We start from the raw sequence: 24,892 nt of genomic DNA, 5'->3' as shown, positions 1-24,892 counted from the left end.
ACAACCCTGTTGAAACTATCTCTGGTACCGCATCAACAATTACATTTAACTCCCAGTCTCCTCACACAGACCCATAGCGAAATCGAACACACAGATCCCAAACAATTGAACCTCGCGATCTGGCTCCTGAAGTCAGAGTTTGGTTATCTGAACCTTCCACCGGACTGTAGGAACATTATTAAAGAGGCCAGAAAGCCTACCACAAGAGCTTGCTACACAGCCAAATGGAAGTGATTTGTTATCTATTGAAATAACGATAACATCAACCATCTTGATGCTTCCATACAAAACATTATCTGCTACCTGTTACATTTGCATCAGCCCTCTTTGGCCTAACATCCATCAGACTGAATCTAGCTGCAATTGCAGCTTATCTTTAAATAGGCAACATTTATCGCTCTTTAGAGTGCCTGTAATCAAAGCGTTTATGGAAGGACTGGAAAGAGTTCTACCACCAAGGCTTCCACCGGCACCAGTGTGGAATCTTAATATTGTCCTTACAAGGTTAATGGGCCCACCATTTGAACCCATGCACAAATGTGATCTACAATTCCTCACTTGGAAAACAGGATAGTGGGTGAACTTGGGCACTAACCATAGAAGAACTTTTTTTCGAGCTACAGAAAGATAAAGTGGTTCTTCGTACCATTCCCAAATTCCTACCTAAGGTAGTATCTGCATTTCACCTAAATTATTTGGTTGAATTAACTGTTTTCTTTCTTCAACCTGACTCTGTTGCTGAACGAGCGCTACACACTTTGGATGTTACAAGAGCACTGTTGTGTTTCACTGAAAGAACAAAATCTTTTCGTAAGACCAAACAACTTTTTGTCGCTTTTGCACCACCTCACAAGGGCAATCCTATATCCAATAAATAATACATTAGTATAACCACCATCGACTTACCACTGGTACTTATTGGATTTATAGATTACGGCAGCTCCGTCCATCCACCTGGGAATCTACATCTTCCCTGCGATGCCCAATAGAGGGATATCGTTTGTATAATCAATTGGGGACCGCAACCTCGATCCACCAACCCACTGGGCATTGATCCAGGTGGCCACAGGTATGCAAAACTTTCTTGCAATTATCTCTAGAGGATTAGGACATGTTATTGAGCCATTCTGAATTGGTTGTCACATACAACGTTTTGTTTCCTGTATATTATCCAGCAATCGCTAAAAAGCACCTATTAATTAGAAGCTCATCGAAAGTTTCCGGGAACAGAGATCAACCAAGGCTTCCTCCAGCCTTGTCAAAAGGTACAGATTGATGCAGAAAGTTACATCCTTGCTATGAGTGTAGAGGCTTAGATCAGATTGAGTATTGTTGCCACCATTTGGCTTAGGGGTTGGTAGTGATGCAACCTGCCCCTTTCCCGCTTTCTTAAATCATAGAGGGTCGCCCATCCTTTCAGAATGTCCCAACAGTCGGGTTATCTGCAGAATTGTAATCCAGATCCTACCTTAGAATCACTACAGTCGTATTTTTGTTCAACAGTGACTTTGTTTTAAAAAAATTGTATATAGTGTAAATTTGTACAGAATGTAATGAGAGAAGTAATGTATATAAATGTACAGAAAGGGGCTGAATAGAAAGTATTAAGGATTAATAGAATTCGTCAGACTGAGCAACAACCCAATGGTGACTAAATGGTCCGTCTACACTAAGAATGGATTGTAGATTTTTAGTTGTCATAACAATATAACTATATGAACGCTGATTTTTTTAGGGTCAAAGTGTATAAAATTAATTGTAAATATGATTCTCTTTTTGTAGCATCAACCTGTATATACAGAATTCCTGAGGAAGGCCAACCGCCGAAACGCGTTGAAGGGGAATTAATTCTGTATTATTTGAAATAGATTGTTTGTAAATTGTTTTTGAATTGTAAAGCACTAACTGTATTATACACATGTAAATAATCTTCTAATCAGACACTAATTGATTCAAATATGGGAATACAGTTTATAATCAAAATAAAATAAAAGAAAAATATTTTCCTATTAAATTCATCTAGGCATTGACTTTATTTTGTTAGCGTTCACTAGTATGATGTAAATATGTGCACATAACCCGGTGCTAATTCCTTTTTTTCTAAACAATCCTATATCCAAATCAGGTATTGCTAGGTGGACCATTTAATGTATTCAGATTTGCTATGCAAAAGCCAAAATGACTCTAACGGTACCCCCCTAGAGTACATTCCGTTCGTAAGCTCGGAGCTATTTTGACTTTCTTGGGGGACATCCCTGTTACTGACATCTGCAAAGCTGCAACATGGTCCGCTCCACACACCTTCACCGAGCACTATTGTGTAGATGTGTTAGCCAGACAACAAGCTAATATGGGCCAAGCAGTACTTAAAACGCTATTTCAGACAACTCCATCAGTTACAGGATAGCCACCGCTTAGGGGAGACTACTACTAGTCTATGCATAAGCATATGATATACAGCTGACATGCCTTGAAAGGAAAATGCTACTTACCCAGTATGCATCTGTTCTTGGCATGTAGAGCTGTAGAATTTCATGCGCCCACCCACCTCCCTGGGTACCTGTAACTGCTGTAGTTCTCTTGTCATTATACATATTCATACACATCTCTATTTTTTACTACTACTCCATTCTCTCACCATCTGCGGAAAACAATCTGAAGATTGAATCGATGACCATGTGCTCTATCGCCTAAAGGAAGAGTCCCCTACCTTGTTACTAGGATGACTTCTTCGAAGAAAAACAAAGTGCAGACATCCGGACTCAACACTAGATGGCGATCTATGCATAAGCATGAGGTTCTACGGCTCTACGTGCCGAGAACAGATGCATACTGGGTAAGTCGCATTTTCCTTACCTCATTGTCAACTTCTCGGATTGTTATCTCATTCTACACAAAGGATCCGGAAATGGCTGAAAGTGGAGGCATTCATTTCTGGGTGTGCTTTGATTGCTTTGAATGACTATGTGATTGTATTTCACTCTGCGTTAAACGATGCAATGAAGGCTCTCCAGGTATCTGGAAGTTAGCGCTACAGTTACCGCTACTTGTACAGCTTTTACATCAACATTTAAAAGAAACTCGTTCTCTTGATTTTTTTCAATGATTTTGAAAGCTGGGTTCTTCTTTCAGATTGAATTGCTGCGACACACGTTTCTCTGTTCAAAGCTCTCACCATGCAGATTTCATCATTATGTGCATTATTTCTTAAATGTTTGCTGGTATTGGTTCAAGCTGCCGTATGGGTTCTATGCCTTAATTATTCTGTCTAGTGTGTTTTTATCACACAACCTGATGCATTTTTGGATTCTTCTTATATATTTATGCCATGTTTCCATGTCTGATTTGCATATCGCCATTGTCTAACCCAGGGTGGTGTGGAGTGGAAAAACGATGGATTTGGGCCCAGATCTTTTGACGGGGGTGAATGTGTGACATTGATCCACATTCTGTCCATCATTGTTGTTTTTGCAGTAACCGCTCTAAGTGTACTGGGGATGCTCAGACGTGAGTCCCAGGCACTCCACACCACTGGAAGCAAGCTAGCCGGGCTGATGAGAGGTGTTACCTCGAAACCGGGCCGGTCCTCGGATGCTTGTTTCCGTTCTGGGAAGGACATGGCTTTTGTAGTTCGGACTGGACTGTTCCCATGGGGCACAGGGTCAGCGCTGATTTGCATATCGCCATTGTCTAACCCAGGGTGGTGTGGAGTGGAAAAACGATGGATTTGGGCCCAGATCTTTTGACTGGGGTGAATGTGTGACATTGATCCACATTCTGTCCATCATTGTTGTTTTTGCAGTAACTGCTCTAAGTGTACTGGGGATGCTCAGACGTGAGTCCCAGGCACTCCACACCACTGGAAGCAAGCTAGCCGGGCTGATGAGAGGTGTTACCTCGAAACCGGGCCGGTCCTCGGATGCTTGTTTCCGTTCTGGGAAGGACATGGCTTTTGTAGTTCGGACTGGACTGTTCCCATGGGGCACAGGGTCAGCGCTGATTTGCATATCGCCATTGTCTAACCCAGGGTGGTGTGGAGTGGAAAAACGATGGATTTGGGCCCAGATCTTTGGACTGGGGTGAATGTGTGACATTGATCCACAATCTGTCCATCATTGTTGTTTTTGCATGTTTCCATGTCTGCCATGCTTATTTTAATACTGTTGAGTCTGCTCTGTATTGGTTGACATATACTGAATCACAAAAATCTAGGCATGCAATAAGTCTCTGTGGGCTTGGGGTTTTACTCTACCTAACTATGTGCTGAGGTAAGAGTTGTTTTGCACCCATATGTTGTTTGGTACTTGTTCTGGGGCATATCAGTTGGCGTGCTTCCCAAACAAATTGTACAGTTCTTGGTCATGGGGCAGAGATCCTGTAACCCAAACCTTACTTGCTATTACTTATTTAGGAGAGGAAGCATGTGGATGCTCTCAAACCTTGTTTACATTTACGTGTGATGGTGCATATTACTTCCTACCTCAAACCGTTACTTAAAATTGTTGATGTTGGAGCATGTTTATTGCGCCCAAACTATACTTGCTTTGATGTGCTGGGTTACAAACAGACATTACTGTTACTGATACTTGGGTACCTGTGTTGTACCCAAACCATGCTTATTGTTGCGTATCTTGGGGCATATCATGAGCACCCAGAAGTTACTTATTGTTGCTCGTGATGTGCATTTCCGTTGCTCCCAAACCGTAGTTGCATTTAGATATTATGGGGCACATTTCTTGTACCCAAATGTTGCTTTGTGATGGGCTTGTGAGTTGCTAGTCTAACAAATACTTTATTAACAATTACTTAAAGTTGTTGATGATGGGCCATTTACTTTGCACTCAAACCTTTTCTTTGGGCCATATGTGTTGCACTCGTAGGGGCATATGTTTTGCTTGTGGCAGGTGTGTAGCATCTGTTGTAGCACACGTATTGCACACTCGTGCTATGCTGCAGAGTCGGTGACTCTAATGTGAATTGTGATGTTTGTTGCTCCTCTATATTTTAATTTCTGCTGATGGGGAGAGTGTGGATCTTTTACTCTTAGTAATGTATGTTTGTGTTACTCTTACAACTGTATCTTTTTCCTCCACCGGAACTTTTATGTTTAGGTATGCGTGAGTTTATACTCCTATGCTTCGTTCTTATTTTTATGGATGTTGTGTATCGCTGTATTTGGATTTATATTTTCTATTTTTTTCCATAAAGAAGGGAGGCGTTTGGTATCTTTATTTCTATGCCATGCATTCTCCCTTTAGTGTGATGTCCTCTGTCGCTCAGTCAGAATGACTGTGATGTAATTAGAAGGCTGGTGTGTGAATGGTTTGAGAGAGTGTCAGATGAGTGTGAGGGCTGAGTAGCAAGAATACTGCCCCTGGTGGGGCTTCATTACTGCCTTCTTTGCCTATAACCTGAGACCACTGTTCTTTCAAGGAAACCTACCATGTGCTTATCCAATATCACCCATTTTGAACCTGCTGTTCCTGATTTAATTACTGAAATGTGTAGTATCTGGACATTAAATTCTCAGTTTTGAGACCCCGGACATAGTTGATTGTTTTCAGGTGCTGCTTTGTCTCATAAATCTAATGGAAACTATCTGTAAGCCCCTTTTAGATGACCTACTCAACCGCTTCTGTTAGTATTCTTATTGCACTCACCTATACATTGCTTTTGACATAAATGAGTAAAACTTAAGATTTAGGTTACTTTGAGATGTACTGTGATGGAAGGCCTGAACTGGCTTTTACAGTTGGCGGCCCATCAGAATTATCCCACCCTACACCTCTTATACCATTTGTCAATGTTGTGGTGTTCTAATTTATATTTGTGTCCTCCTCTCTTATTCTGTCATTTAGGTTCCTCATATCTATATATAAGCACCCAACAACAAAATCATGGTATCACTAGATAATGAATAAAGTTCTTCTGCATCATTACTAATACTCTGTTCTACTCGCATTGTAATGCAGTAAAACATGCCAATATTGAATCCCTCCAAATTGAAATAACAGTCTGGTCACCAAAACCATCGTCACTGCACTTGAGATTTCTTACCTTTCTTGTATAAACAGTGTCCGGTTCTAGATTCCTCCTTTATCAGTGTGGAGTAAGTTATCCCTTACTCATTGCCATGTCGGGATAGTGCATTTGTCAACAAGTTTTTTTTTTATCACTCATGCTTTTGGCAGTTTTCCCTTCCCACAGTGATCCACATTGATTGGTCCTAGAAGAGCATGTTCTGTGGCAGGCTTTTTTTAAAAATGTGATAAAAGCTGTATATTCCCTTCCTCTGGAAATCTCATGTGTCCAAGGTTATTCATTACATCCTCTTAAATGAACCAAATGGCGGACAATGTTGAAATGTTATTCTCATGCCTTCACATTCTGGTTACCGCTCCACCTCTTTTGGTCCCACAAGCGAGTGTATGTTGATAGACTGTACTTATTAATGCTTGTTGTAGGAGAGTAGGGTCTGCAATACTATGATCACCCAGATTTTTTGCTTTTTGCTTCACTGGTTTACGACTTTCCCTGGCTGTGGGCCTGCTAATCAGACCCACAGCCTAGCTGTTCTCTCTACTCCAAATTGTACCCAGGTACTGAATTGGCACTGGGCCCTCTCTTGTGTCCCTGTAACCAGGGCAGAGGTGTACCCAGAAGTCTCCCAGGGGCTGCAGCATGTATTATGCCACCCCTGAGTTGACTAACTAAATCAGACACAACTGGCTGCTTGACAGCTGGGGCAAGGTGGTGTAATCACCCTTTGCTTTAGATATAGTATTCCTATATCTAAACCTAAAATGGACACATATATTCCTATCAGTCACTCCTATGGCAGGCCTTGACAATCCTGAAGGCAGAGTGCGTGGAATAATGTGAAATGGTGCTCTGGCATGAGCTGAGCCCGTTTGTAGCTTGCGGGCCAAGTCCTAATAGCTGTTCCATGATAACGCTATACCATATACTCTTAAGTGCATTATGTACCTCGCGGTCATATGCTAACTTTGGTATAACATTATCAAAACATGTCGAGTAAGGTGTCATACGAATTGGAATACTAACCCCTCGCCAATTCTGGCGACGGGGTTAGCATTCCACCCTTCTAGAGGGACACGACATGTTGGTAACCTGTAACCCCGGTTAAAGTCAGACATAGCCTCAGCTCCACAAGATGGATGCTGCCACCGAGACACAAGTCTGCCCTCCTGCTGCTGGGAGTTGTGTTTGCAGTTACCGCTGGGAGTCCTCCCAGCGCAGGAGGCAAGGACAAAGGGTTTCCTGCCAGGGGCGGTGCCAGCACCGTCCCAGACAGGATTTTGTGTATTCTAGGTAGGCAGGGCTTTAGAGGAAGGTGACTGCAAGTGGCACCCCGGTGCTCACTGTGCATGTGCCGGCTTGAACCAGTTCCAGGGGCACACCAGCCCCTGAGCTGGGGAAAGCCCGGCATGGGAGAGGGGTGTAACCACCCCCCCTTCCTAGTCCCACCCATAGGGCAGGACTTAGTCGCGTGCCAGCCCCCTTTTACAGGATAAAGGTAGGAGCAGGCCCCCTTCCAAATTAGATCATCTTTGAATCCTGAACCGACTTTCCACGAAAGGAACTCAAGACTCTTCTCAAGATTTCTCCCTTGTGACTAAGGAGTAGTCACCCTGCAGCAGCAGGCACCATCCAAGCATCGCGGTCTGCTGTAAGTCTCTCCTCCGGATCAAGACTGCCCAGCTCGACGAGAACCGGCTTCCCTGGCACCTCTGACCTCTACCTACATCTTCAGCCCAGCTGAGACCCGTGGGTGTGACGAGACCTCGAGGGACCGGCCATCTTCAAGACTGCACGACGCTTGCCCAGCACGACTCCCGAGTGACCCTCGACCGAGTGCTTTGGGGTAAGAGAAGCCCCAACCCTGAGCAGCTCCAGCACCGAAGTTCAGCCCCCTTGCATCCACGAGATCTGCGTGGGGCTCTTCTGCTCTTTGCTGCTCACCTCGTTGTCCAGGTCACTTGCCCGTTGGCTAGTGGCCCTCTGACGACGAACTTCGACGACAAAGACCGCTGGTCTGGTTGCTCCAGACTGGCCCTTGCTCCCCTCCAACAGAAGAGCACCCCGGACCCTCCTGGTCCACTCCAGACGCCATTTTAAGTCCACCGCGTGGGCTTGCATTTGCCAAGACTTGTTGCCCCAATCCTGGGTCCAGCGACGTCGACAGCAGATATCTTCGTGGGACAGCTCGCACCTCCATCCTGGTCGCCGACAACGCCTCCTGGTCCGAGAGACTGCAGAGCCCAGCAGCGCCCACTTACCTGGTTGAGGTGACTTCGTCCGGTGCCACTCTGGTGCCCACCTAAATCACTGGCTAGTGATTCAGAACTTGGTCCCCTCTGCTTACAGGTCTTCCTCTTCCCTGATCCAGGCTTGGATCCCCAAGAACTTCTTCACTGGTCGCCTGCCAGCAACTTCTTCCTTCAGGCTCCTGGTTCATCAACGAAGAAACCCGACGACATTTGAACCCTATGCAGCTGCAGCCCCTGGGCTAGGTAAACCGAGTACTCCGGTGCTCCAGCGTAGACCAACTCTCTAAGTGTCTAGATCCACTTTCGTTTTTGACCTACCTAGTCAGGTTCGCCCGAAAACACTAACTTTGCTTTTACTAGCCTCCATAGACTTTTTCCCGCCTTACGCGTGAGAGTTCCCACTCTGCACACGACGTCCCTAGGCCTCCTGCTTGTAATCTAAAGGTTCAGTAGTCCAGTCCTAGCGATCCTAAAGCCTATGAGAATAGTTACTTACCTGCTAGTATCTCGCATTCCACTTGTATAGTATATGGTTTTTCGTGCCCCTCGGGCATTTGTGTAAATTGTGCGACTTTAAGTATTTCTTCAAGAGTTTTGTTGTGTGCTTAGCTCCCTGTCTCATAAAGAGCCAGGGTAGTCTTGTTATAAATAAATATACTTTATTTTTCATAACAACATGTGTGGTGTCCTTTCACTTGGTGTTCAAGGGGTATATGTGATGGTAAAACAGCTGGCTTAACACGCCCTCTAGAGTTTAGCCTAAAGACTGCACGTGTCCATGCTACTAGGATAGCTGGTCTATCAGGTTGACTTACAACCAAACATCAATAAGGGTTGTTTGGACTGATACATAGTGTTCACTAGAATAGTGAGCACTGCATATCAGGCCAACTTCTCACACTTGTCAATAGCAGGGGGGGCTCTTTGCTCATGATTTCTGTGAGCATTGTTTACCGGCGCATGCACAACTTCTGATATTGCCGTATCACCCGGCAGTCTCTGGGTAATTTGGCACATTGTTCCATTTTCCGTCACCATCTATTTAGCCACTTAATATCCGGCTTATGCATGTCTGAATTCGATCGTATATACTTTAAGCCTTTTACAGTTTATTTATCCTGGTTATGTTTGTTTCTTCTTGTAGAGCATTCCCTTGAGAAAGGGCTTTTGCCCGAAATGCATCGGGATCTTGTTTTGAGGATTACAATGGTTGAATTATACTGTGTGCAGTGACACGCTTTTGGCCAGTATCACCATGTTGAACATGAATATGCAAGAATATTCACTACGAAAAGATTAAAAATTTTGAAATCATTCATACAGACTTCTTTGATTAAAATGTCTATGGAATAAGACTACGGTCCATCCGCTGTGCACTGGTTAGTTCCCCTCCCAGTAGGGGGACCCTCGAATGTTCTAGCTGTGTGCTCACACTGCTTGGCCAGACAGTGTGTCAACCCAGTGGCACGCTACAACCCGTTACACAATACAAATCTAGTTTATTTACGCTGTGCGAGTTCCCACTCACCTTTGATTTCTAGCATTGTTTATTTGCAATATTGTACCATCCAAACATGTCTGATGCATCTACTGAGAAAGTGAAAATGTCGAAAATGTATGTAAAGAGTAACTAGTACCTTTGTGGTTTGTCTTAACTCCTGTTTGTGTATGCAGCTTTGTAAGTGGAAGTAGAGATGGGACCGCACGCATTTGGCAGTACAAGAGGAAAGAATGGAAGAGCATTTTACTAGATATGGCCACTCGTCCAGTAGGGTAAGGCCTATTTAAATAGTCACATTTTACTTTTTTATTTAAAAAGAAACTTGTGGCTCATAACTTATGAATTTGTTTTATACATATTTTCTATGATCACATCAACATTTGTAACTCTGTGCTGTATTACAAATCTTACCTTTGTGACTTTTCTGAATGCACTTTTTTTTTGATCTATTTGTGTTGCATTTCTGGTTTCACCCTGTTTGTGCATTTGACAAATGTTGAATGCAATGAATGTATTTTTGGCTTTATCCTTACTTGGTGGTAATCATCATGTAGAGTTGAACAGCATAGAATTTCTGTTAATATCATTTGACATGTAAAAATCTATTTGTCCTTAGGCATAATTTACAAGGAGTGGAAGACAAAATCACAAAATTGAAAGTAACAATGGTGGCATGGGACCGTCACGACAAAACTGTCATAACAGCTGTTAATACTATGACACTGAAAGTCTGGAATTCCTACACTGGTGAACTTATTCATATTCTTGTGGTAAGGTATTCTGTATATGACATTATCAGTTCTCCTATTATGGAGTCAGTCAAGCTGCTGACTACAATATGCAGGCTGATATTTAGGTTATATTTCCCAGTTAAAAAAAAAAATTGCAACTATTTTTAAAATCTCTACAGAGAACACATTTCCAATAAAGAAATAGCTATATGTGTTATTGGAACGATTAAATAAATAGATGAGCTCTGCTAAAAGGATGCACCTTGCTAAGTGTTCTTCAAACGTTTTCAGAATGTAATGTCTTATTTGGCTGTGTCCACAAAACACCTATTCTCAGTAGGGCCCCCAAGTCTGTTTTATGGTTACAATGTAATCAACGTCAAATATCTTGGTATAAAAAGCATGGACGCATAGTTTATTTTATCGGTCCCACCCTGGGCATTTGTTTCTACCTTGGAACTTCTTTCTTCCGGTCTAATAATTTGCATGAAATCCTGCATCTGAAAGAAACACGTTAGCTAGATTCCTTACCTTAGACTATCCCCAGGCATCAGACTGGATCCGGAAGGTTTTCGTCTGCAGTCCCCCTGCGTGTCGGTAGGCGTCATCTGCGGCTCCGTGGGCGTCGTGATTGCCGGGATGACGTCGTCGGAGTACTTAGAAGCCGCCCTCGCGCGCTGATGTCAGTTGTTCTTTTTTTCGCGCCAGCAAGCGCAGATCCGGGAAGAGCAAGTCCCCTTAGTCACTTTTTTACAAACTTTTTGGTAGGGATGCCTGCTTTTAAACCGTGCGACGCTTGTCACCGCCTGATGTCGGTGACGGACCCCCACCGCCAGTGTGTCTAGTGTCTAGGGGCAGACCATGACAAGTCCTGCTCCGACTGCTGGGCCTTGACTTCAAAAGCTAGGCGGGAGCGGTCCCGCAAGCTTCTCGAGCTCCGGCAGTCTGCTCTGCGCCGCTCGAGGTCCCGGTCAAGGAGGAAGTCGAGGGGCCGGTCGTGGAGCCGCAGTCCTCGCCGCTCGTCGAACCATCACCACTCGTCGGGCTCCAAGTCCTCCGGTAAGTCGAGGCACTCGAAGTCGAAGAAGTGACATCACTCTTCTGACTCCCCTCGCCGGTCGCGCGACTTGGCTGAGGGTTCGGGTGGCTTCACCCACGCGGCTCCGCCGGAGCCGCAGGAGTTGCGTCCGGCCCCACACCCTCTGGTCCCTGGGCTTAATGCGACTCTGGGCGAGATTCAAGATTTCCTCGTGGCCATGAGGTCTCTCTTCCCGCCGTCAAGGCCTGCCGGTGTGCCTTTGGGCCCCGCAGGTCCGACTGGGGGTCCTAGCGCATCGGCGGCTTCGGCCCGACGTCGGCGATTTCGTTCCCGGGGCCGCTGGATCCAGGTCGAGGCCAGTCAACCTCATGACTCCTCCGCTGGCGCCATCCCCTACGGAGCCACCCCTGGCGCCGTCCTCGGTTTCAGCCCCAGTCCGGGTCCGACGTCGGAATGGCGCCGATGGGTGAGGCCTTCATCTACGACCCGGCTCCGTCCTTTATGCCTGTCTATCAGGATACGGATGAAGGGGAGGACTGGGAGGGGTCTGAGGAACCTCTGGCACAGCAGTGCTGATAAGTCAGGACTGGGCAGATGAGCTAGGGGAAGCTAGGGGAAGCCAGAAGTGGTGGCGGAACGCTTCCAGGAAGGCATGCTGGCGATTGGAGATTGGATGTCCTCCAGCTCCCTTAAACTTAACTCCCAAAAGACCGAGGTTGTCATCTTTGGGAAACTCTCCCCATGCTGGTCTCCCGTCTGGTGGCCATCAGCCTTTGGAACCTTGCCCAACCCCGTCCCAAAGGTTAGGAATTTAGGAGTTGTATTTGATGAAAATCTCAATTTTTCTACTCACGCTAATCAAATAGCGGCAACAGCTTTCCATAAGCTAAAACTCATTAAAAAAATCATTCCGTTTCTACCTGACAGCGCTGGTAAAACCCTGGTAAGCACACTCGTACTATCATCACTCGACTACTGCAACGGCTTGTTTGCCAATGCACTAACTCGGGTAGTTAACAAAATGCAATCAGTACAAAACGCTGCGGCAAGACTGCTTTTCAGGACCCCTAAATTCAAACCAATTGCCCAAACCATTCGGAATCTTCATTGGTTAACAATCAAAAATCGAATAAAATTCAAGACACTTTGCATTGTATTTAAAGCATTACACAACTTAGCTCCGCAGTTTCTCAAGAACCAGATAATACCTTACTGTCCTCCAAGACGACTGAGATCGGTGACTCTGCACCAATTAACTGTTCCTCGTACTAAAACAGTTTCCTGGGGAGACAGACGGTTCCTAGTTACCGCAGTCAGACTTTGGAACTCTCTTCCTCTGTCAATAAGGCTGAGTCCCACTCTTTTTTTTTCTTTTCGTAAAAGTTTAAAGACCTGGCTGTTTAACCAGTAACCTACGCCGGGATCCAATATCAGGAGAGTACTGAATTGAGCTTTCAGCGCCAAGACGCACTCGGGCATTCGTTCGCGCTCTATAAATCTCATAAATAAATAAATAAATCTTGACATGTCGCCAGACACTGGGTTAATCTCTCCTCCCTCCGTTGCTGGAGGAGGGGGCTACATATAGCATGGTGTTGCGCAAGGCAGCCAAGGCCTTGGCTCGTGAGCTCCCTGCTGCTGCCGTGAGGACTAATCTCCTCACCGAGGTGCTTCAACCGCCAGTAAGCTCTTTAGAGCCTATGCTGCTGTTCAATGAGGCCCTCACCGACGTTGTGATGGGCACTTGGTCCCGGCCCTCCACGGTGCCCCTTGTGGATCGGAACGTGGCCAGACCACACCACACCGCCCGGCTCCAGGTGACCCCTGCTTTCTGTCTGTACACCCAACCCAAGACAGTCTGGTGATCCAGGCCTCCACGTCCCAGACCTCATTCCCGAACGGTCCTCTGGATCGGGAATCCAAAAGGCTTGACCAGTTTAGGAAGAAACTGTTCTCCTCAGTAAGTCTGGGGTTGCGGTCAATTAATACTGCGTGCCTTTTGGGCCGTTAAACCCACTCTGTTGGATACGGTGGCGGACGTGCTGCCTGAGTGTCCGGAGGAGGCCCGGACACGGCTCGCCCAGGCTCTTGCTGAAGAGCGAGATGCGGAACGGTATTCCATCAGGTGTGGACTCGATACCACTAACTCGCTGGGCAGAGTGATTTCCACGACGGTGGCGATCCGTCGCCACGTCTGGCTGAGGTCCGCTAATTTCTCGGGGGATGTCCAGGACACACTCATGGACATGCCCTTTGATGGCCGTCGCCTTTTTGGCGACAAAGCAGACCGTGCGCTTGAGTGTTTCAAGGACTCCAGGGCTACGGCCAAGTCCTTGGGCCTGTCGGGCCAGCGTGAGCAGACTAATGCTTTTCGTCCCTTTCGTGGCCAAGGAAGGGGCGCCCCCACACGTTCGTCCAGCCACAGGCCGCAGAACCAACCTCAACGCGGACGTGGTAACCGCCGTGGCGGTGCAGGGGGACAACGGCCCGGTCAGTCCACATCCACCCCCGCAGCATCAGCCTCAAAGCTTAATGTGTAAAAAAGAGTCAGGATCCAAGGTATTTCCCACGGGTCCACTGCAGCTGGCAATACCCACATGTCACTTTAAACTGTAAGCTTAAATGATAGATTTACCATTTTTTTTAAAGATATGTTAAGTAGTTAAATGCTCCACAAAAGTACTCTGCTAAAAAATACGCACACAGTGGCACCATGTGATGGATTCTCATAAATACTTGCCAGTGTTTACAAATAAGTGTCAGTACTGAGCACCGGCAAACACCAATACAAATGAATCACTGGTAAGCAGCTGACTTAGCCACACCCACACCAGCCTCTTAGAAGTGAAACTGTTAACTAAAGACTTTCGGCCCGATTCATAAAAATAATCTGAGATAAAATCCTAACTTTACTACTTTCGGGTAGGAGCACTCTTGTTTTCCTGTGCTTTCAGGCCCATTCAATGCCAGTGGGAGGCAGGGTTTGACATCACCTACTCCACTGGCGTACCATCACTTCGGACGGGTGCAGGTGCTGCAAATCGTCCGAAGGAGCCACTCCCTCCCCTTCGAGGCGACCCCTCCAGCAATGTCACCGCAGTACCACCGCATGTCGGGGGATCACTTGCGACTTCTGCAGGAGGAACTTATGGCCCTCTTTGCCAAGGGGGCCATTGAGCGTGTTCCTGGGCCAGAAGTAGGTTGTGGTTGTTACTCCCACTACTTTCTGGTTCCCAAGAAGGGCAAAGGGGGCCTACGCCCTATCTGGGACCTCAGGAGCGTCAACGACTTCCTCCGGAAGGAGAAATTCAAGATGCTGACTTTAGCTCAGGTCCTGGCTGCCCTGGAGACTGGATGGTAGTGTTGAACTTACAGGACGCTTATTTCCATGTTCCCGTCCTGCCGGCCCACCGGCGCTACCTGCGGTTCACGGTAGGCCACAAGAACTTTAAGTTCACCATGCTTCCCTTTGGCCTCACCAGTGCCCCTTGGGTGTTCACGAAGGTGATGGCGGTGGTCGCAGCTCACCTGCGCAAATCAGGGCTTCCAGTCATCCCCTATCTCGACGACTGGTTGTTGAAGGCGGGCTCGCCCCAGTCAGTCGCCTCCCACCTCAGGACGACGGCCGATCTCCTGCACTTGCTGGGGTTCTCCATCAACGTGCCAAAGTCACACCTGAGTCCCTCCCAAAGGTTCTTCTTCATCGGAGTGGTGCTGGACTTGGCGCAGTTTCGGGTTTATCCTCCCGAGCAGCGGGTTCGGGACATTCAGGCTCTGATTCTGATCTTTCAGCCTTTATCACGGGTTTTGGTCAGGCTGATGCTGCGGCTCCTGGGGCTGATGGCCTCCCGCATCCTGCTGGTACATCACGCCAGGTGGCGGATGCGGGCTCTGCAGTGGGACCTGAAGTTCCAGTGGGCACAGCATCAAGGCAACCTGTCCAACCATGTCCTGATCTCGGAGGGCACTGCGAGTCAGTTGCAGTGGTGGCTCACGGACCGCAATTGGGCCAGTGGCAGATCCCTCTCCCTTCCCCAACCGGAGCACAGTGGTGACGGATGCGTCCCTCCTGGGATGGGCGGGCCACATGGGAGAGGCGGAGATCAGAGGCCTATGGTCTCCGGCGGAGTCCTGTCTCCATATCCACCTTCTGGAGCTGCGGGCGATCCAACTTGCACTGAAGGCATTCCTTCCCTCTGTCCGGGGAAGTGTAGTGCAGGTGTTCACGGACTACACCACCGCCATGTGGTACTGCAACAAACAGGGCGGGGTGGGGTCGTGTACCCTTTGTCAGCAGGCTCGGCGCCTCTGGACATGGCTGGAACGCCAGGGCGTCACCCTGGTGGTTCAACACCTGGCAGGTTCACTGAACGCCAGGGCGGACAAACTCAGCCACCGGTGCATGATGGATCACGAGTGGCGTCTGAACTCTAACATGGCGCAAGGTCTCTTTCAGCAGTGGGGAGAGCCTTGGTTAGATATATTCGCCACCAAAGAGAATGTGCAATGTCATCAGTTCTGCGCGTTGGAATTTCCAAGGCAGCACTCGCTCGGAGGCGCTTTTCGTCGCGAGTGGAGTTGTGGTCTATTGTACGCCTTTCAGCCTATACCACTTCTGCCCAGAGTGCTGAAGATGATCAGGCGTGACCGGGCCCAAGCCATTCTTGTGGCTCCGGGATTGGGCACGAAGGTACTGTTATCCCGAGCTACTCAGTATGTCAGTAGTTCCCCCGATTCGTCTGCCTCTTCAGGAGGACCTTCTGGCGCAGCAGCAGGGGACGGTCCTCCACCCGAACCTGTGCAGTCTCCACCTCCATGCGTGGAGATTGAGCGGCGACAGTTGAGGCCATTTGACTTGCCTCCTGAAGTCTGTGATGTGATTCTGGCAGCCAGGCGTCCCTCCACAAAAACGGTATACACCTGCAGGTGGAACTAATTTGTGGCATGGTGCACAGCAAAGTGGATCCACTTTCTGCCCTCCTTTCAGGGGTTCTCCTCTTCCTTCTTTCTCTGGCCCAGCAGGACTCTGCTCTGGGCACTATCAAGGGTTATCTCTCGGCCTTTTCAGCCTTCTTAAGGCTTCCTGATCAGCCTTCTCTTTTAAATTCCCCTGTTGTAAATAGATTCTTGAAAGACATCACGCACATGTTCCGTCCTGTTCCTTTCATGATGCCTCAGTGGGACTTGAACTTGGTTCTTACTTATTTGAGGTGCGCTCTCTTTGAGTCACTTCATGATTGCTCTCTTCATCTTTCGACGCTCAAAACTGCTTTCCTGGTTGCTATCACCTCTGCCAGAAGAGTGAGTGAGTTCCAGGCACTCTAAACCGCCTTTCCTTTCTGTCCATCCAGACAAGGTTGTTCTGGGGACTCATCCTTCATTCCTGCCTAAGGTGGTTACTGTCTTTCATATCGGGCAGTCCATCACCTTGCCCACCTTCTTTCCGCCTCTGTATCCCTCAAAAGAGGAAGAGCGTTACCACCGTCTGGACCCAAAACATGCGCTCTCTTTCTACCTCGACCGCACACAACAGTTCCGGGTGGATTACCAACTCTTTGTTGGCTATGTGGGTGCTAAGAAGCGATGAGCAGTGCACAAGCAGACCATCTCCCTGTGGGTCGTTTTGTGCATCAAGGCTTGTTATTCCTTGGCTAAAAAGGAGCCTCCTGTGGGGTTGCGCTCCCATTCCACTCGGTCCATGGCGGCTATTACTGCCTTGGGACGAGGAGTCCCTTAGCAGGACATTTGTCAGGCAGCTACGTGGGCTTCGCTGCACACGTTTGCTAAGCACTACTGCCTGGACAGTCAAGTCCAGATAGATTGCTTTTTTGGCCATTCTGTTCTCCAGGACTTTCTGGTGTGATCTTGTTTCGCAGACCCACCTCCGGGGCTGGTATTGAAGGGGTATCTACTCTAAGGTAAGGAATCTAACTAACGTGTTTCTTTAAGATGCACAAGTTACTTGCCTTCGGTAACGATATATCTGTAAGAAACATTAGTTAGTTAGATTCCTTACCGCCCCGCCCATCCTCCCCGTACTGCGAACCGATATCTAGGGTTAAGGTATCTTACTTTACTCCAGTATTGGAACTTTCATAGATTCACATGCCTGAATCATTCCCCGTCGTCGAGACGGGAGTCTCCGGTATATAAAAAAGCAGTGCTTAGTAGTAAAGCAAAATGAAGAGGCCTAGGCCCATTTCCCTTTTGCAACCCATAGCCTTTGTTATGTAAAAAAGGCCCAAACTTTTCCCTGAACCAATCAGAGCTCCTCACCCTCTAGAACCCTCCTGAGAGAACATTCTGCCCCTCAGATTTTTCTACCGCACGTTGTGCTAGGGAGTCTCCTTTGAGCTCTGCTCAAACTCTTTACTTTTACAGTATTTTGACTTAGATTTGAGGTTTTTCATCTACCATGTCTGAGAAGAAGAAAGGATTATTTAGAGCTTGTTCCACCTGCTCTAAGAAGAGGCTTTATACAGATGACCCTCACAAGGACTGCATCTACTGCCTCTATCCAGACCATAAGGCAGCAGATTGTAAGGTATGTCGTACCTTTTCAAATAAAACCTTGAGAGATCGTGAGGGAAGGCTGCTGATCTAGCTTCAGAAGGTTAAAGCCAGGAAGGAGATCTTCTCAAGTGAGAGTGAAGAGGAATCTGTGGCGTCTAAGAGATCTCAGAAGAGAAGTAGATCTCATCAGACACATTCCTCCGGTGAAAGACCTGAGAAGGCCCCAAAAAAGACCACTCCAGGGTCTTCAGGGCGCAGTCCCTCAAAATCCCCTTCAGTTACAGCTAAGGGGAAGAAGGGTTCTGCTGGTGAGGTGAAACTAGTGAAATCCGCCTCAGATCCACCACAATCACCTCAGAAAATCAAGATTACCATCAAACGGACTTCGTCTACGCCTTCTGAGGAGAAAGGTAATGTTTCGGCACCGTCGACGGGACTGTCGCCGAAAAAGGGATCATCGACGACGACAAAAACACCTCCGTCGTCGACTAAGAAAGATGGTGTTAAAGCTGGTGAGAAAACCGCGTCGACGATTACACAGTCGACGGCGATATCGTCGACGGTTTTACCGACGAGAGCGTCGACGACCGCGTCAACGACGGCGGCACCGACGAGGACAGTGTCGACGGTGGCAGTGTCGACGAGGATGTCGACGAGGACAGCGTAGACGGTGACGACAATGTCGACGGTGGCATCGACGGCGATGACTTGGTCGACGACGGCGATGGGAATCTCGTCGACGAGCCCGTCGATGAGGGGAAAAAACACCAGAAAAAAGATTGGTGCCTTGGAAAAAACCTATAACACCAGAGGTTACATCTCCGAGCAAGGTCTCTCCATTGCTGCCATCTCACCTGCTGGAAGAGGAAGATTCGGAAGAGGAAGATGACGAGTATGGAATTGCGAGTAGCCCTTCGCAATTGCAGGTCAAGTACCAGGAGGAGGATTCGGAGGAAGAATATGTGGGTTATCAGGAGCAACCCCAGGAACAGCACCAATATCGCCAACAGCAACGCGAGGAGATGACAAGTGTGCCATCCTCTTTGTTGAGGGACCTCCAGGGCATGTTAGAGGATTATAGGAGGAGATACCCAGCGACTCCAGTCGCTCAACAGGCCCCAGAGGTTATTTCACGTCTATGGTCGGTGCCAGGGACACCGGTTCATAGGAGAGAGATTTTGCCGGAGCCTACTGCTAGGTCTCCACCGCCGACGTCACATCACGATACCTCGGATGACGATCATGAGGATGGGGAAATTGCGGACACAAGTGCAGAATGGCATGACTATATCACCCCCTCACCTTCAACTCCTACGCCGAGACCAGTAGATTCTCCACCGGAGGACATAGGTGGATTTCATAATTTGATGGAAAGAGCCACTAAGAGATTTGCACTGACCATGACAGAAGAGAAGACGGAATGTTTTTTATACGACTTCAAGGACTCGTATCGGAAATCTATGCGATCCCTGCCTATAGTCTCTCATATTTGGAAGGAAGGATTAAAGGTCATGGAGACGCCATCTACGGTAACGCCGGTTCTGGCTGGACTAGATAAAAAGTATAAGGCACCTATGGATGCTCCAGCTTGCCTTTTGGGTCATCCCAAACCGGATTCTGTTATTGCTCAGGCGGCACAACAGAAATCCAGGAACCCGTCTGCTCCGATTGCAACACCTCCGGACAAAGAGGGCAGAAGGTTGGATAATGCGGGAAAAAGGTTTTCCTTAATGTCTGCTCTTCTAGTGAGAGCAGCTAATGCCCTCGCTATCTTGGGAAGGTACGACAGGCAGATGTGGTGTGACCTGTCTCCATACATTAACCAGATGCCGGAACCAGAGAAGCAGGAGGCGAAGAAGATTCTCATGGAAGGAGAGAAGACTTCGGCTGAAGTCATAGACTGTGCTATGGATATAGCGACCACGGTGTTTAGATCCTTGGGAGGAGCGGCGGTCCTGTGCAGGCAATGATGGCTGCGAGCAACAGCGTTTAGGCCGGAGGTGCAAAACAAGATTTTAGACCTCCCTTTCAATGGAGTAGAGTTATTTGGGAAGCATATTGATGATACTCTGCAGAGTCTCAAGAAGGATACGGCAAAGGCTCTGGGGACACTGCAATACAGAAAAAACCCTTTTCGTGGCTCCAGGGGTAGAGGGCAGTCCTCGTATAGAGGAGGATACCAACAGGGGAGATATTTTTCTTATCCGTTGTAGGAAGGTAGATCCCTGACTATGGTTGCCCCCAACTTTTTGCCTGGTGTTTTGCTAGTTTTCTGACTTAGTTGACCTGGGGCCCTGCTATTCAGGACCCCAGGCCTACTGCTCTCTCTGTAAAATGGATTCCATGTACCTTAGGTACATATCTAATTGGATACTGGGTCACCTTATCAGTCCCTGTACAGAGTACCTTAGGTGCCCAGGGCATAGGTGTACCCAGGGCCTACCAGGGGCTGCAGCATGTATTATGCCACCCCTGGCTGGCCATCCAAATCTGACACAACTGGCTGCACGACAGCTGGGGCAGGGGCAAGGTGGTGTAATCACCCTTTGCTTTAGATATAGTATTCCTATATCTAACCCTAAAATGGACACATATATTCCTATCAGTCACTCCTATGGCAGGCCTTAACAATCCTGAAGGCAGAGTGCATGGAATAATGTGAAATGGTGCTCTGGCATGAGCTGAGCCCGTTTGCAGCTTGCGGAACCAAGTCCTAATAGCTGTTCCATGATAACGCATACCATATACTCTTAAGTGCATTATAATCCTCGCGGTTATATGCCAACTCTGGTATCGCTTTATCAAAACATGTCGAGTAAGGTGTCATACGAATTGGAATACTAACCCCTCGCCAATTCTGGCGACGGGGTTAGCATTCCACCCTTCTAGAGGGACACGACATGTATGTAACCTGTAACCCCGGTTAAAGTCAGACATAGCCTCAGCTCCACAAGATGGATACTGCCACCGAGACACAAGTCTGCCCTCCTGCTGCTGGGAGTCCTCCCAGCACAGAAGGCAAGGACAAAGGGTTTCCTGCCAGGGGCGGTGCCAGCACCGTCCCAGACAGGATTTTGTGTATTCTAGGTAGGCAGGGCTTTAGAGGAAGGTGACTGCAAGTGGCACCCCGGTGCTCACTGTGCATAGGCCGGCTGGAACCAGTTCCAGGGGCACTCCAGCCCCTGATCTGGGGAAAGCCCACCAAAGGAGAGGGGTGTAACCACCCCCCTCCTAGTCCCACCCATAGGGCAGGACTTAGTCGCGTGCCAGCCCCTTTTTGCAGGATAAAGGTAGGAACTGGCCCCCTTCCAAATCAGATCAATCTTTGAATCCTGAACCGACCTTCTACACGAAGACCTCAAGACTCTTCCCAAGATTTCTCCCTTGTGACTAAGGAGTAGCCACCCTGCAGCAGCAGGCACCAACCAAGCATCGCGGTTTGTTGCCAGTCTCTCCTCCGGATCAAGACTGCTCCAGCACGACGAGAACCGGCTTCCCTGGCACCTCTGACCTCAACCTACATCATCAGCCCAGCTGTGATCCGTGGGTGCGACGAGACCTCGAGGGACCGGCCATCTTCAGAACTGCACGACGCTTGTCCAGCACGACCACCGAGTGACCCTCGACTGAGTGCTTTGGGGTAAGAGAAGCCCCGACCCTGAGCAGCTCCGGCACCGAAGTTCAGCCCCCCTGCATCCACGAGATCTGCGTGGGGCCCTTCTGCTCTTTGCTGCTCACCGCGTTGTCCAGGTCGCTTGCCCGTTGGCTAGTGGCCCTCTCACGACGCTCCACGACGACAAACACCGCTGGTCTGGTTGCTCCAGACTGGCCCTTGCTTCCCTCCTTCAGAGAAGCACCCTGGACCCTCCTGGTCCACTCAAGACGCCATTTTAGGTCCACCGCGTGGGCCTTGCATTTGCCAAGACTTGTTGCCCCAATCCTTGGTCCAGCGACGTCGACAGCAGAGACCTTCGTGGGACAGCTCGCACCTCCATCCTGGTCGCCGACAACGCCTCCTGGTCCGAGAGACTGCAGAGCCCAGCAGCGCCCACTCACCTGGTCGAGGTGACTTCGTCCGGTGACACCCTGGTGCCCACCTAAATCACTGGCTAGTGATTCAGAACTTGGTCCCCTCTGCTTACAGGTTTTCTTCTTCCCTGATCCAGGCTTGGATCACCACGAACTCCTTCACTGGCCGCCTGCCAGCAACTTCTTTCTTCAGGCTCCTGGATCTTCAACGAGGGTTTCCGACGCAACTTGAACCCTATGCAGCCGCAGCCCCTGGGCTAGGTAAACTGAGTACTCCGGTGCTCCAGCATAGTCCAACACCTTAAGTGTTCGGATCCACCCTTGTTTTCGACCCACCTAGTCGGGTTCGCCCGAGAACAGTAACTTTGTAAAGTGCTAGTATCCATAGACTTGTTCCCGCATTACGCGTGAGAGTTCCCACTCTGCACACGGCGTCCCTAGGCCTCCTGCTTCTAATCTAAGGGTTCAGCATTGTAGGCCTAGCGTTTCTACAGTCTAGAAAAGTATTACTTACCTGCTAGTAACTTCGCATTCCACTTCTTGTGTATATGGTTTTTTGTGCCCCTCGGGCATTTGTGTAAATTGTGCGACTTTCAGTAATTCTTTAAGAGTTTTGTTGTGTGCTTAGCTCCCTGTCTCATATAGAGCCAGGGTAGTCTTGTTATAAATAAATACACTTTATTTTTTATAACAACTTGTGTGGTGTCCTTTCACTTGGTGTTCAAGGGGTAATGTGATGGTAAAACAGCTGGCTTAACACGCCCTCCAGAGTCCTAGCCTTAGACTGCTCGTATCCATGCTACTAGCATAGCTGGTCTATAAGGTTGACTTACAACCAATCATCAATAAGGGTTGTTTGGACTGATACATAGTGATCACTAGAATAGTGAGCACTGCATATCAGGCCAACTTCTCCCATCCGTCCTCATCACAGCCTTACCGTCAGCAGTACAGCCAGCGTCAATCAGGAGGATATACAAAATCAACTCCAAGAGGACGGGGTGGCCGGGGAAAGGACAACACCCGTCGACAATGACAACCTTCATCTTCCGGCTCTGTCAGATGCTCCCCTGGGTGGAAAGATTGCTCACTATCTTCACAATTGGCGGAAAATAACAACGGACCAATGGGTCCTCAAAATAATTCATTTTGGTCATACCCTAGAATTTCTTCAAACGCCCCCTTGTACGCCACTGATGCACCAGAGAGCCAACCATCTGCATCAACTCCGGCAGGAGATTCGCACAATGCTCCGGAAGGGAGCAATAGAACCGGTACCGAAAGCCCAGGAAAACAAGGGGTTTTACTCCCGGTTTTTTCTTGTCAAGAAAAACAAGCTCCAGTGGCGCCCCATTCTGGATCTCAGATCCTTAAACACCTATCTCAAGAAACAATCTTTCAGGATGGTGTCTCTGCAGGACATCCTTCCGTTATTAAACCCAGGAGATCATATGACCACTGTAGGAGAGTGGGGTCTGCAATCCTATGGTCACCCCAGATTTTTGCTTTTTTGCTTCACTGGTTTATGACTTTCCCTGGCTGTGGCCCTGCTAATCAGACCCACAGCCTAGCTGTTCTCTCTCTAAATTTGACAACCATGTACTTTAGGTGCATTTACCAATTGGTACTGGGCCACCTTATCAGTCCCTGTACAGTATACCTTCGGTATCCAGGGCATAGGTGTACCCAGGGCCTACCAGGGGCTGAAGCATGTATTATGCCACCCCTGGCTGGCCATCTAAAACTGACACAACTGGCTGCATGACAGCTGGGGCAAGGTGGTGTAATCACCCTTTGCTATAGATATAGTATACCTATATCTTACCCTAAAAATGGACACATTTCCTCCTATCAGTCACTCCTATGGCAGGTCTTATCAATCCTGAAGGCAGAGTGCTTGGAATTATGTGAGATGGTGCTCTAGCATGAGCTGAGCCTGTCTACAGCTTTCGGAACCAAGTCCTTTAGCTATTTCCAAGATAACGCTATACCATATACTCTTAGGTGCATTATCAACCTCGCGGTTAAATGCTAACTCTGGTATAACATTATCAAAACATGTCGAGTAAGGTGTCATACGAATTGGAATACTACCCCCTCGTCAATTCTGGCGACGGGGGTAGCATTCCACCCTTCTAGAGGGACACGACATGTAGGTAACTGTGAACCCCGGTTAAAGTTAACTCGAGCCTTGGCATCACAAAATGGATGCTGCCACCACAGACACAAGTCTGACCTCCTGCTGCTGGGAGCCCTTCCAGCGAGGGCGGCTTGGACAAAGGGTTTCCTGCCTTGGGAGGTGCTAGCACCACCCCAGACAGGATTTTGTGTATTGGGTAGGATAGGCCTGAAAGGAATGAGACATGCCTGGGGCACACAAGGTGCCCTGTGCATACACCGGTTCAAACCAGTTGCTGGGGCACTCCAGCCCCAGCTCTGGCGGGAAACCGGACAAAGGATAGGGGGTGTAACCACCCCCCTTCCTGGTCCCACACAGGGGAGGGACCTAGTCAGTAGTGCAGCCCCCTTTAGCAGGATGAAGGTAGGAGCTGGTCCCATTCCAAATTAGATTAATCCTGAACTACTCTACAAGAAGAAACTCTGGACTTCAACCTTCTGCTCCACAGAAGACTGAAGAAATCTCCCTTGTGGACAAGGAGTGTCCACCCTGCAACTGCAGGCACCATCAAGCGTCCAGCGGCTTCCCTTTGTCGTCTTCCTTCCAGGATCCAGACTTCAGAGCCCGACGAGACCCGGATTCCCAGACCTCTCCGACCTCAACCTACAT

General features: G+C 48.3%; 1 protein-coding gene across 2 annotated transcripts in view; it reads left to right on the top strand.

The window, feature by feature from the left end:
• Nucleotides 1–24,892, top strand: part of PHIP (PHIP subunit of CUL4-Ring ligase complex) — a 2,061,705-nt gene that overhangs the window by 258,093 nt on the left and 1,778,720 nt on the right. For both annotated transcript variants that reach the window (XM_078648101.1, XM_078648100.1), the window contains exons 13-14: nt 9,966–10,064; nt 10,409–10,562. In XM_078648101.1, coding sequence (XP_078504227.1) covers nt 9,966–10,064; nt 10,409–10,562 — 253 coding nt within the window. The remainder of the gene's footprint in view (nt 1–9,965; nt 10,065–10,408; nt 10,563–24,892) is intronic.

This window comes from Lissotriton helveticus, chromosome 6, assembly GCF_964261635.1.
Source record: "Lissotriton helveticus chromosome 6, aLisHel1.1, whole genome shotgun sequence".
NCBI lineage: Eukaryota > Metazoa > Chordata > Amphibia > Caudata > Salamandridae > Lissotriton > Lissotriton helveticus.
This window is presented reverse-complemented; position numbering and strand designations above follow the sequence as displayed.